General features: G+C 48.0%; 2 protein-coding genes across 3 annotated transcripts in view; both read right to left on the reverse strand.

The window, feature by feature from the left end:
• The window catches only part of LOC133121737 (adenylosuccinate synthetase isozyme 2), a 296275-nt gene that overhangs the window by 149240 nt on the left and 132035 nt on the right, over positions 1 to 15000 (reverse strand). The window lies entirely within an intron of this gene.
• Positions 4513 to 15000, reverse strand: part of LOC133118518 (RAC-gamma serine/threonine-protein kinase) — a 66240-nt gene continuing 55752 nt past the window's right edge. The window contains exons 8-14 of the mRNA XM_061228595.1: positions 14285 to 14353; positions 13316 to 13438; positions 11482 to 11610; positions 7618 to 7832; positions 6823 to 6910; positions 6508 to 6610; positions 4513 to 6176 (exon numbers count right to left, since the gene is read on the reverse strand). Of these exons, the coding sequence (XP_061084579.1) occupies positions 6091 to 6176; positions 6508 to 6610; positions 6823 to 6910; positions 7618 to 7832; positions 11482 to 11610; positions 13316 to 13438; positions 14285 to 14353 (813 nt within the window). The 3' untranslated portion in view covers positions 4513 to 6090. The remainder of the gene's footprint in view (positions 6177 to 6507; positions 6611 to 6822; positions 6911 to 7617; positions 7833 to 11481; positions 11611 to 13315; positions 13439 to 14284; positions 14354 to 15000) is intronic.

Consider the following 15000-nt stretch of genomic DNA (forward strand, 5'->3'; position numbering starts at 1 on the left):
AAATGTGATTGTCGTTATTAGAAAGTAAAATTCTGATTGTCGTTATTAGAGAGTAAAAATGTGATTGTCGTTATTAGAAAGTAAAAATCTGATTGTCGTTATTAGAGAGTAAATGAGAGGTGGGTGGCACACACGACAGATTGACATAGTGCTTTATTCAGCGCCCGTTAAGAGTAAAATAATGTGCACATTGCTATTATACATTAACCTGTAAAAATACCAAGGATGTACAGGGTACAAAAACAGTTTCTCGCAGATCATTTTCACATCCTCGTGGGTCCTATATGCAAGGAAATAAAACATCGTTTTTTAATTCTTTAAATATGACTAATACAAGTGTGTTCTTTTTTTTTTTTTTCACTGATTTATTCCCTTCCGCTTAAAATCCTCTCCCACGTGATCGGGTCTCACGGACCCGTTAGCAGAGCTAGCAAGGGCAAGGAGAAATGTCACAAACTCTAAAGCTACATGGATGTAAAATTAATTACAGGTGGGTTATTTTCGCTTTTCCCCCAAAGACTTTTAGTCTTTTTTTTCTCTCTAAATAAATACTATACAATTCATGCTCTTTCATAAAACACTACCAGGAGCAAGAGAACAAGAAATCTGTTGTAGACTGTACAAACAGTAGCAGCAAAGTGTGTATATGTGTTGAGGTGTAATCAGAGAGAGAAAGAGAGAGAGAGAGACCCTGCAGTTATTTAGGACAGAACCCCCACATTGTCACATTGAGTCATGAGTCCACCTCTCCTCCCCCGAATCAATCCCCCTTGGAACGGTCCAGTCCTCCCCTCTCAACCACAGTCCATATTGGACTGATCCATTCCCCACATGCCAGGGGGGAAACCAGCTCATAAAGGTCAGGCATCACTCTGAAGGCCGGCATGAACATATAAAATGTGGGTTTCCATATTCACCTTTATGAAATAATAATAATAATAATAATAATGATAAGAAATGCTGCAGAAGTTTTGAATGCAACTCAACCCTCCAGTCCCAACCCACCAACCCACCATTTCTATTGGCGATCTCCCATTGGGGAGTCCCCCCCCCCCCCCCAACCCTACACATGCCTTTTCTTGTCCCACTGGACTTCACACAATACAATATTACAAAAAAATAAATACATAATAAAATACAGTAAAAAATGCTTAGCATGGACTTCATGGGGTAAACCTGTGCTTTCAAGTAAAACAAAAAAATGTTTTTGCACAAACATATACAGGGACATGTTTGAGTTTTTTCTTTAGGTCTGAAATATACTTTCTTTATAAAAGCAATTGCAATGAAATTGCTGAAATACGATCATCGCTGTTACTACTTCAAAACTATGGAATTAGAGTTCGTCCTTCACAAACCCTCCATTTCACACACCCTTCTCTATCACACAAACACATACTGGATTTATACTGATGGAATGGCTGTAAGTCAAACAAGACTCAATTAATAAGTGGTTTCTTGACCCAAATGAACATAGGTACAAGCATTTAATGTGGTAATGCTTACTTAAAAGAAATTACCAAAAGGATTTTGCGTGACCCAATATGACTACGAAGAAGTCTGAGAACAAGATGTTTTACTGACCCGGAGAGTGGCAGTCTGGCAGCGCCACTACAAGCATGGATCCACAGAACGAAACGGCATAAAAACGCCCTTAGAAATGTACCTAAATCGAACACACAAAGAAAGCAAATCAAAGAAGGTGCTTTAACGCAGTACAATTAAAAAACAACAATCACATGACCGTTCCAAAGGTTCTACTAGAAGAGTTAAACCTCCTTGTTGCCCTCCGTCCAAGTCCCGCCCCTCAAAAAGGTGCATTCTGGGAGACATTACGAGAAGAAAAAACTAAACTAAACGGATTCCCTCAGTGGAGGCTTCGTCGCCATGACGTTGCCCGCTGCCATTCTGTCCACACCTCCACAGCCTGTCATCCAGCCCAGCCTGACAACACATCCTCAACAGAACTAACCACACACCACCAACAGAACTAACCACACACCGTCAACAGAACTAACCACACACCAGATCTGATCCCTTATCCAGCCAATACCCAAGATCTCAGAAACCAGCTCACCTACACCAATCGCCATGGACACCTGCAACAACACACAATACCAGTTTTACCCCGCACCTGCAATTAACACACTCCTTCTCTCTTCAGCACATTAAACCAGCGTTTTATCCATCACAAATTATTATCACATTCCTTAGCTCGCCACGTTACTGACACCAGACACGCGGCCTCATAACCCCCCGACCGTGTCACCAGATCTCGATGACACATTTTTTACATGTGGGGTTTCATAAACAAAAGTATCACCACCAGTCAGATACATGTGTGACACACTAACGCAACAATCTGCCCATAATCCTCTGGGGCTACCCATAATCCTCTGGGGCTGAGCCATCTAGATACACTTCACCTGAGCAATTCTGTTCCTCTGGACCTCATTAAAGACTAAACCTGGGTACATACTGTCTTACTCTAAGAACAATCTGTGAGACCTGCATCTAATGAGTCAAAACCGAACCTTTTCGTGTGTTTGTGACGAGGTAAAAACACCTCTGTGAGACTGCGTCCTGTTCTTGCTTTAGAGGAGATGTGCTGAGTGTTTTGATGGGGAGAATACTGTGAGCTTATTGCTTTAACCTGCTGCTCCAGTCTTATGGCACACAAATCAGACGACTGCAGCCACTCCACCCCCACATCAGTGCGTCTCTAAAACCACGACACGCTCAAGACTTCTCCTGTGGTCTCCCAAGTCCTTCTCACATCGTCCAAAAAGTACAATTTAAAAATGTCACCATTTCAAATGAAATAAATAAAGCCGGACTGTACAACTGTTTTATTTACAGAACTAAAGGTGGAATGTGCCTGACGATGTCCTGCCATGAGGAACACAAACTAGGGGTGTCATAACTGTCATAACGGTCATAACTGTCATAACGGTCATAACGGTCATAACTGTCATAACGAGATGCAATGAGACATTCTGAATGCATCAAAAGGGCAGTGCGTATACTTTTCCAATATGCGTAATGTTCTTAGATATTTGACGTAGTTGTTCGACAGCCGACACGCAGTGTCACACACAGAGGCAGCGTGAGGGGACTCCGCGCTGTGAGACTAAACCCCAGAGACCCGTGTGCAGTGCAGAGGGACAGACTCTGTGGAAATGAGGTCAAAGCGCCCGAAGACACTCTGACACTCTGAGCCCAGCAGCGAGGGACACGCCACAGGAAGTGAAATAAAAGCACTTCCTTAATCTCCCTCAGGGAAGCAGAAACGCAGGAACGCACATCCTGAATAAGAAACACAAGAGAAGGCGTGAGGACAGTCACTCCGTCTCCTACGCTGTGTGACGTGAAGCTGATGTACGAAGCGCTCACCATGTAACACTAATGTAAGAACCACTTAATACTAAATTAATTTAACAGGATGAATGATTGGCTGCGGAGTGGTGTTGTCACAGAAGCACACAGGCCCACGTTCAAACACACGCAGGTGTGACGATCCGGTCAGCCAGACCAATGCACTCAGGCTGACAGGCGAAATAACCACGCAGGTGTGCTGATGAAACACATGCACAGGTAGGCAGGTGTGTGTTACGCTCGTGAACTCTCTCCCGATAACGTGGTTTCCTTTGGAACAGTGGAAGTGGTCACACAGCAAAGACACACAGGCCCGTAATAATGCTGACAGCTGTGTGTGGATCACATGACAAGTATTAGCCAATCTGCAACCTTCGCTACCGACAACAGAAGTTGTGAGTCTCTCCGCACCCTCAAAATGGCTGCCCTTTCTTCTGGCCCTTTGACCCTGAAGGCTCAAGACAGAAGGGTAGCCTATCTGCAGTTTTAGTCTTAATTCTTAATTTTGGTTCCAAAACCCTCTTCCTGCAGCGACAGCAGTTCAAACCCAGCTTGCAGAGATGGCCGGACCTTTGACCTTTGACCTTGTTTTGGCGTGTCAGTGGAGAGAGAGGGGAAGTGCTCCAGGGACATACTCGCCGCGACACAACCACCCCCACAAGCCCAAAGACAACAGACACGTTCCGCTGCTCGTAGTAAAGGGTTTTACAGGTTGTTCAGCCCTTCAGAGACACAAGCAGGCAAACAAATCATTTGTACAGAAATCAATACATTAGTCTGAGAAGCCCCTGCATGGAATGTTCAGAATAAATACTACCATGGTAACCACCCCCGCCCCCCGCCCCCCCACAGGGTCCTCACCCTGACATTTTGGTAGGAAATCAAAAACAAAACAAAACGTTAAACAAAAAGGAAAATGGAAAAGAAGGAGAATAAAAAAAGGTGAAAATGCCTTAGCGTGGAGCCCGCTACATTCAGCTGCGTTACACAAAGGACTGAGCAACACGTCCTAACAACAACATCAACAACAAATAAATTACCTTTTTATGCCCTGGTGCAAATCATATTAACAATAATTATTATAATAACAATAATAAAAAGAACAGAAAATATGTAGAGCCAACCACCCCTCCCCCCCCCCCACAAAAAAAGACAAAGATCCAAAACCTTTTTTTTTTTTTTTTTTAAAGAAAAAGAAAAAAAAATATTACCAGTGTTGCCTCTGTTTGTCTGTCTCCCGCCTGTGTCCGCGTGTCCGCACAGCCCCTGTGATTGCACTTAGAGGACGGGTCCCAGAATCCACCTGACCTCGTCCTCTTTCTCCGGGAGGGGGGCGGGGAGCACAGCAGAAACGACGCCACACCTCTGACAAAGTCCTCACGTTCTAGAAGCTTCTCCTTCGTTTTTTTTTGTGTTTTTCGTTGTTTGTCTTTGCTTTGTTTTGTTAGCCAGCTATTAATACAATAAGACGATATTTCATGTCTAGCAATGATATGTTGTCCGTCAAAAAAAAAAAAAAAAACGTTCCATATATACATCAAGGGAAGGGAAGCGTCCGCTTTGAGCCGGGTACGGGCTGTGTAACGTCCTTTTCAAAGCCAGTGCCATCAACGACCGATTCGGAAATATAAGTACCTGCGATTCCTGTTTTCTCTCTTAAACATCGTCTCATTCGGGTTCGTGCGGATCAGCTTCAACGGATCTTTAAACCCACTTTGTTGCGAACTCTGGGAGGCGTACTACGTGGCATTTTCGCTATGCTCACTAACTTAACAGGCAAACGGATAGCCCAGAATGCGCTTCCATCCTAACTATGCATACATCCTGCCGTTACTCAGTTACGCAAGTTCGTTAGCGAGCGGCTAATGCACAGGTTAAAACATAAAACGTCACAAACACGTTTGAAACACTTGCCGTTTTGTTTTTTTTTTCTAAATCCCGTATAAGAAACAACTGTAGAGTGAAACCAGAGAGAAGTGCGTTTGGCAATAGTTGTGTAGCAGCTCCGCTGTCGAGGTGAGCGGAGCGAGACCGGTAACTGAGCTGAGCACAGACGTGCCCGTTAACCTGTAGCCTGAGTGAACTGAACTGAGGTTACGGCAGTTTTTCATTTCTGCAAAATAAAACGTTTAACTTCTTAAATACAATACCTCCGCAGCTAACGACGCGAAAAATAACCCGAGTCCACAGGGATGAAGCGTGACAGGAGGACGCAGTAATATTTTCTGCCACAAGGGGGCAACACAACGGCGATGTGAGTTAAAGTCCCCAGGATCCGCGAGCCACACGGAAACCCGTCGCGGAAGCGAAACGAAAACTCAACACATGCATAAGGCAGCGTATCGTATTTGTTCCAGAAAGTGAACGGTTTGTTCAAATGGCGAGAGAAGATCAAAAGAACGGCGACCAAACGGATACAAACCGAAACCGAAACACGAAGTAAACAGCACTCCGTTCGCAGTCCGTCGTCGGCGGCGATGTCGAAAACGTAGGAGACGTGTTTATTTGGAGACTGCGAGGATCGAGTCTTGCAAGAAAAATCCCAAGTACTCCCTTTAAAAAAACAAAAACAAACAAACAAAAAATGAAAACGAACAAAAAAAAGGGACTTTCGCGGTTGTCCGTGTCGATAGTATATATAAATAAAGGAAAAGGGAGTAAACATATTTCCAGTGATAGCCTTGAGTGGCGATGAAATGGGGCCGGCGGAGGGCCTTATTCCCGCCCGCTGGCCGAGTAGGAGAACTGCGGGAAGTGCGGCCGCCTCTCGTTGTCCATACAGTCCATACCATCTTCATCAACTGCAGGGGGGGACATGGAACGTACCATGACACAGCAGCTCTCAAACCTGCACTTTAGCTACTTCGGCTGTTATAGTTACTGCGTATATAATAGATGTAACTAATTTTAATTTTAAAAAGTTACATTTATCTCAGCATCTGTTAAAACATCACAGAAACTCCAGACTACAGACCACGGGCAGAAGAGACCTGCTATAGAGTGCTCCATTATAAATAAAGTGCACTATTAAAAACACGTCACATACTCTTGAAATACACAAACAGGGAAGTTGAGCGAATTAGATAAATATTATGAAATCAACAACAGATGTATGAGGGAGTCGCGACTCACATTTTTCGGGAGGAGTTATTGTGATCGTTTGCGCCGTGAATTCTTCGTCAAAATATCTGGTATCCGTTTCCGACGACACCTGAGGCTTGAAGGGAGGTATCAGCTGGGAGGGAAGACAGAGAAGGTTCCGGAAATAACGTGGGCTGCGCGGCTTTGAGCCGGAGAAACGGCTCAACATAGTATTACACGTTTATACTCTTTTGGGAATTTATACTTTAAGACGTGTCCGTAGGGCTATTAAGAATTGGCTAAATTGCGGGGAAAGTGAATTTTGAGGTCTTTGTGTCTGAGATGAGATATGAGCTCCAGTCATACCTTTTTGTCGTAAACGTCCTGCCAGTCTAAGCCGGTGAAGAAGCTGTGCCGCATGATCTCCTTCGCATCGTCTGGACCGCCGCCGAGCCTGCAGGAGCACAGCCACAGCCACAATACATCAGCAACAGCACAGCCACATTACATCAGAAACACAGCACAGCCACAATACATCAGCAACAGCACAGCCACAATACATCAGCAACAGCACAGCCACAATACATCAGCAACAGCACAGCCACAATACATCAGCAACAGCACAGCCACAGCCACATTACATACGCACTCCTCAACACCATCAGAAACACATCCCGAAAAGTAGAATATTCTACACAGACCAACGACAGACAAAACGAATACATGGAGAGTGCTTCAGTGCTATTGTAGGTACTTCACACCTACAATAGAGGGTTCTATAGAGCTGAAAGAACAGAAAGAGCTGAAAGAGCTGAAATGGGTTCCTCTATGGAGACTTGTAGGGGGGGCAGTAAGGGGTGGGTTGGGGTGGTAAGGGATGGGTGTGGGTGAGTGGAGGGGCAGTAAGGGGAGTTGGGGGTTATTTGCGGGGGCAGTAAGGGGTGGTGGGGGTTATTGTGGGGGTAAAAGGGGAGTTGGGGGTTATTTGTGGGGGCGGTAAGGGGAGTTGGGGGTAAGTGGAGGGGCAGTAAGGGGTGGGTGTGAGTAAGTGGAGGGGCAGTAAGGGGAGTTGGGCGTAAGTGGAGGGGCAGTAAGGGGAGTTGGAGGTTATTGCGGGGGTAAAAGGGGAGTTGGGGGTCATTGCAGGGGTAAAAGGGGTACCTCTTGTTGGGGTCCTTGATGAGCAGGCCGGAGAGCAGGGACTTGGCGTCGGAGGAGAGCGTTCGGGGGAACTTGATGTCCTCCATGAGGATGAGCTCAAACAGCTTCTCGTGGTCCTGGTTGTAGAAGGGCAGCCGTCCGCACATCATCTCGTACATGACCACGCCCAGCCCCCACCAGTCCACCGCCCGCCCGTAGTCATTATCCTCCAGCACCTGGGGGTCAGCAACGCCGCCATTACAGTCATACAGCGCTCCACTCACACTCAAAGCACTTACAGGGCACCTGTAGCGTAGTGGTTAAGGTAAAGGACCGGGACACGCAAGGTCGGTGGTTCTAATCCCGGTGTAGCCACAATAAGATCTGCACAGCCGTTGGGCCCTTGAGCAAGGCCCTTAACCCTGCATTGCTCCAGGGGAGGATTGTCTCCTGCTTAGTCTAATCAACTGTATGTCGCTCTGGATAAGAGCGTCTGCCAAATGACATTAATGTAATGTACAGTGATTAGGGGGAAACTCGCCTCAACCTCCTCCAATGTGCTGCTCCCAGCTGGGAGATACTAAGACAGTAAAGCCCAGGGGTGCCCAACCGTGGGCCAAGGAGGGCCGAGAGCAGGCAGGTGAATCCAGCTGATTTCACTCAACACACCTTCAACCAGACAGGAGGGAACTAATGAGTGAAATCAGCCGGTGTAGGGATTGGTTAGAGTGAAAACCTGCATACTCTGGGCCCTCCTGCATACTCTCGGCCCTCCTGCATACTCTCGGCCCTCCTGCATACTCTCGGCCCTCCTGCATACTCTGGGACCTACTGCATACTCTCGGCCCTACTGCATACTCTGGGCCCTACTGCATACTCTGGGCCCTACTGCATACTCTCGGCCCTCCTGCATACTCTCGGCCCTACTGCATACTCTCTGCCCTCCTGCATACTCTGGGCCCTCCTGCATACTCTGGGCCCTCCTGCATACTCTGGGCCCTCCTGCATACTCTCGGCCCTCCTGCATACTCTGGGCCCTCCTGCATACTCTCGGCCCTACTGCATACTCTGGGCCCTCCTGCATACTCTCGGCCCTACTGCATACTCTCGGCCCTACTGCATACTCTCTGCCCTCCTGCATACTCTCGGCCCTACTGCATACTCTCGGCCCTACTGCATACTCTCTGCCCTACTGCATACTCTTGGTACAGCCCAATGCCACCTCCAGCTAATGAGCCACAACCTGAAGCCGTTAGCAATGCGGTAATAATGCACAAATAACATGCTAACATTGCGTTAATAACACGCAAATAATATGCTTACAATGCGGTAATAGCACTCATATAACATGGCAACAACACAGTGGCCTCCATTTTGGATGCAACAGCCATCTTTTCACCACAAAGATCTTAATTAACACATGTATCTTCAGACATCCATCGATGAATTCTTGCCAGTTGAGCATATGCTCCAAAAAATGTAAGTAATTATTCCTGTTCTCTAATCTACAGGAACACAGAGCTGCACCTCCTGCTTTCGTGGTTCCACTAGAGGATGGAGTCGTCGGGAGGGGGAGGGGGGGGGGCCCGCGCAGGTTATTACATCAGAGCTGTTCACTTGTCCAACACGCAGACATTTCCAGCCAAGAGATGCAGAGGAAGGTGGAAGAACAGGCACTCTTGTTCTGAGAGCGCGGGGTGGGCAGAGGGACGGCGTGGGAAGGCTTCCAGGACGCGGTTCGGCGAGAGACGGAGCGAGAGGCAGTATCGCTCACAGCTGGCACCGGAGACACGCTGGCGCGGGCAAGCAGGCGGACAAACATTATTTTATTATTAAACATTATTTTATTATTAGTCTTTATGTGCCTCGGCGGAAACCATCTGAGAGTATTTTTACTTGCGCTAGAGATGAGGTCCAGGTCAGTGCAGTTTTCCGAAACACATTTCCATGTTTAAAAAAAAAAAAGCCATTAAGATTCAAGTTTTAAAAAATTATCCTACATTTTTTTAACGAGAGTAAAACATCAGGTCCAAAAACTGTATTATTGGATGGAAGTAATTTTTTTCATAATTAATGCAAAATGAACTGTTGATCCCTCGAAATGAATCCAACATTACAAAGTACAAACTAAATCTCCAGAAAGTTTTTTTGTAATGGTTGCCAGTGGTGACAGGAAGTTAAACAGTGTTCTGCAGGAAGTGGTTCATTATTTTTAATTAATATTTAGTTGATGCTTTTATCTAAAGCAACTTATAGTTGATTAGACTAAGCAGGGGCCAATCCCCACTGGAGCAGTGTGGGGTTAAGGGTCTTGCTCAAGGGCCCAGCAGCTGTGCGGATCTTACTGTGGCTACACCGGGGCTTGAACCACCAACCTTCTGGGTCCCAGGTATGTACCTTAGCCACTAGGCTACAGACTGCCCCTGGAGTTAAACCAGGACTGGAGGTAAACCTGCATACGCTGCGGCCCTCCAGGACTGGAGGTAAACCTGCAGACACTGCGGCCCTCCAGGACTGGAGTTAAACCTGCAGACGCTGCGGCCCTCCAGGACTGGAGTTAAACCTGCAGACACTGCGGCCCTCCAGGACTGGAGTTAAACCTGCAGACGCTGCGGCCCTCCAGGACTGGAGTTAAACCTGCAGACACTGCGGCCCTCCAGGACTGGAGTTAAACCTGCAGACACTGCGGCCCTCCAGGACTGGAGTTAAACCTGCAGACGCTGCGGCCCTCCAGGACTGGAGTTAAACCCGCTAGCATAAGTAAAGGCTGCCAAATAGCAGGGCATAGCGGTTGGATTAAACGTCTCACTGCAGTACACACTCACACTCACACTCACACTCACACAGTCACACACACACCTCACACACACCTCACACACACACACACACACACACACACCTCACACGCACACACACACTCACACTCACACTCACACAGACATACACACAGTCACACACGCACACTCACGCACTCTCACACGCACACTCACACGCACACTCACACGCACACTCACACGCACACACACACGCACACACACACACTCTCACACACACACACACTGTCACACACACACACACACACACACACACTCACACACTCACACACGCACACTCTCACACGCACACTCTCACACGCACACTCTCTCACACACACTCTCACACACACACTCTCACACACACTCTCACACACACTCTGTCTCACACACTCACACGCACACACACACCTCACACACACACACACACACACACACACTCACACTCACACAGACATACACACAGTCACACACTCTCACACACACACTCTCACACACACACTCTCACACACGCACACTCTCACACACACACTCTCACACGCACACACACACACTCTCACACCACCACCCAGAGGAACAAAGAGAGGAACCCACCCCTCTTCCTCCGCTCTGTGTAAAGCCCCACTCCTGTGTGTCTCTCTCTTGGCGGTGTGTTCATGGTTATTTTTACTCCAGTACAACCCCCCCCCACACCGCCTCGCCCCCCCACACGCCTCCCACCCGCCCCCCATCTGTCACCATCTGTCTCTGTTTAGACTCCACTTTTCTGTGCAGTCACACACACACACACACAAACACGCAGAAACACACACTCACACACACACACACACACACACACGCAGAAACACACGCGCACACACACACACATACAGTGCTCTTAGCCTGTACAGTACACGCACACACATGCACACACACGCACACACACACGCACACATGCATACACACACTCATACACACACTCACACGCACACACTCACTCACACACGCACACACTCATACACACACACTCACACTCACACACGCACACACACACTCACACACTCACACACTAACACAGGGCTCAGCTCTTTACCTCGGGGGCCAGGTACTCCGGCGTGCCGCAGAAGGTCTTCATGGTGGCCGCGTCAGTGATGCCCTCTTTGCACAGGCCGAAGTCTGTGATCTTGATGTGCCCGTCCTTATCCAGCATCAGATTCTCCAGCTGGAGGAGAGAAATCACCACACCTGTGCTCAAACCACACCTTCACCCACACACCTGTGCTCAGACCACACCTTCACCACACCTGTGCTCAGACCACACCTTCACCACACCTGTGCTCAGACCACACCTTCACCCACACGGCTTCAACCAAACCTCCAGACCCCATCAACACCAATCAACTGCATTGATGTCAACCAAACACCATCAACATCAACCAAACACCATCAACATCAACCAAACACCATCAACTTCAACCAAACACCATCAACATCAACCAAACACCATAAACTTCAACCAAACACCATCAACATCAACCAAACACCATCAACTTCAACCAAACACCATCAACTTCAACCAAACACCATCAACTTCAACCAAACACCATAAACTTCAACCAAACACCATCAGCTTCAACCAAACACCATAAACTTCAACCAAACACCATCAACATCAACCAAACACCATCAACTTCAACCAAACACCATCAACTTCAACCAAACACCATCAGCTTCAACCAAACACCATAAACTTCAACCAAACACCATCAACTTCAACCAAACTCCATCAGCTTCAACCAAACACCATCAGCTTCAACCATTACATTACATTAATTGCATTTGGCAGACGCTCTTATCCAGAGCGACGTACAATTGATTAGACTAAGCAGGAGACAATCCTCTCCTTTAACCAAAGACCATCAGCTTCAACCATTCAGCAACCGATCATCACACCATTAGCTTCAACCACACATCAGCCAAAAGGCTTCAACCCAATCTCACCCAGTGTAACTGCAAGCACACATCACCCAAATCTGAACACAGCCCCAATCAACCAGCTTCACCCACACTGAACAACCAGGCGTCTGTGCATCGGGCCGTGAGCGCTAGGTCAGGTCTCATTGGTCCATATCCAGACCTTACCCGTTTAAACTGATCCCAGATCTGCCCTCAAACTCAGAGACTCGTCATGAACTCATTTAAATGCGTGTCTATGGCCATAATCTCTATAAATGCTCCAGGCTGATAATGAGGGCAGTGTGAGTGTGAGTGCAGGTAGGGCCACACTAACACGCCGTAGAGACACTCATATAACAAATATAACACAACACCATTTTACAATGAAATAGTCCTTTAACACTATAGGCATCCCATGAACACACACAGAGACACACAGACACTAACATCCTCACACACACACACACAAACACGCACGGACACACACACACACACACACACAAATAAACTGACTTACTCACTCAAACAGGACACACACTACAGGGACAAGATGTGATCACTTTTCAGAGTAGTAGTGTGTGTTTGTGTTTTTGTACCTTCAGGTAGTAGTTTGTGTTTGTGTACCTTCAGGTAGTAGTGTGTGTTTGTGTTTGTGTTTGTGTACCTTCAGGTAGTAGTGTGTGTGTTTGTGTACGTTCAGGTAGTAGTGTGTGTTTGTGTTTGTGTACCTTCAGGTAGTAGTGTGTGTTTGTGTTTGTGTACGTTCAGGTAGTAGTGTGTGTTTGTGTTTGTGTACCTTCAGGTAGTAGTGTGTGTTTGTGTTTGTGTACCTTCAGGTAGTAGTGTGTGTTTGTGTTTGTGTACCTTCAGGTAGTAGTGTGTGTTTGTGTTTGTGTACGTTCAGGTAGTAGTGTGTGTGTGTGTTTGTGTTTGTGTACCTTCAGGTAGTAGTGTGTGTTTGTGTTTTGTACCTTCAGGTCTCGGTACACGATCTTGGCGGAGTGCAGGTAGTCCAGCGCCGAGACGATCTCTGCACCGTAGAACCGCGTCCGGTCCTCTGAGAAAACCCGCTCTCTCGACAAATGAAAAAACAGCTGCGGGATAAACAGCAGGAGGGGGGCAATAATTACCCATTTGGCGCGTGGGGGGGGGACGGGGGGGGCATATTGCCTGATAGATGGCGGGTCTCCGAGGACACACGGTGAACCTCCGCGGCAGCTGCCCAATCATCTCTCAGCTTTCCACCAAGGCCCACAAGCGGCCCGTTAAACCCGCCTGCCAATCAACCCCCCCCCCGCCCAACACACCCCAACACACCCCAACACCACCACATAACACCCCCCAACACCCCCCCGCCCCCAACACACCCCAACACCCTCCCGCCCCCAACACACCCCCCAGCACCACCCCAACACCCCCCCCGCCCCAACACACCCCAACACCACCACATAACACCCCCCAACACCCCCCCGCCCCCAACACACCCCCCCGCCCCAACACACCCTCCAACACCACCCCAACACCACCCCCTCGCCCCAACACCCCCCCAACACCCCCTGCCCCAACACACCCCAAAACCGCCCCAACACACCCCCCAACACGACCCCAACACACACACCCCAACACCCCCCCGCCCCCAATACACCCCCCAACACCACCACCCCACCCCCAACACACCCCCCAACACCACCCCCCCGCCCCCAACACCACACCCCCCCCAACACCCCCCCTGCCCCCAACACCACCCCCAACACACCTGTCAGGGATCTCAGTACTAGGGGAGGGATTGTTTGCACCAGCTCATGGTCACACTATTACACAATCAGACTGTGGGAGTGTTGTTACTGAGGGGTAGTTGGCTTATACCCCCGTTTATGCTGGTTTTACTTCTTACTACAGTTGTAATTTCAGGTCTTTAACAAGCCGTCAATGTTCCTCACCTCTCCCCCGTTGACGTACTCCATCACAAAGCACAACCGGTCTTTGGTCTGGAATGAGTACTTCAGAGACTGCAACAGGAAGCGGAAGAGAACATATCATTTTCTCTGTTCACAACAAACGTAAGCTAACCTCAGCTAACAGTTTAGATACAGTAACAGAGTTTCTGCTGCCGACAGGGAAGACACAGAGAGGACAAAGGCTGACAACCATTTGGCTGTTTTAACTTTAATCGCTGCGATATTACTAATCCGCTCTCTGGCCTCAATTTGTATTTAAAAGGTATTGCTGGAAAACCAAACAGAATATTAATAAAAAATTGTTCAACAATAACTGTTTGCTGGAAACGTGGTTTAACACACGTCAGAAGAAGAGAGTAAAACAGGCATGTTCTGGCAGCGCGTTTGTGTACACGTGAGTGTGTGTGTGCGCGTTGGTCCCAGAGCAGAGGCGGGCGGAGTGGTCGCAGGTGAGCAGCAGATTGGGGGAGTGTTTCAGCACACAGCTCCAGTGTTCTGCTGAAGCAGGTGTGTGTTCCTCACCTCACCGTGACATCTGGGGTGTGACTGAAATCACCTCTACTGTGAGGTCTGAAACACACGCACGCTGACGCTGTGTGTGTGTGTATGTGCATCACAGTTTACTCCCTATGCCATAATGAGCCTCCAGTGGCGACACACACACACACACACACACACACACACACACACACACACAA

This window comes from Conger conger, chromosome 2 (assembly GCF_963514075.1).
Source record: "Conger conger chromosome 2, fConCon1.1, whole genome shotgun sequence".
NCBI lineage: Eukaryota > Metazoa > Chordata > Actinopteri > Anguilliformes > Congridae > Conger > Conger conger.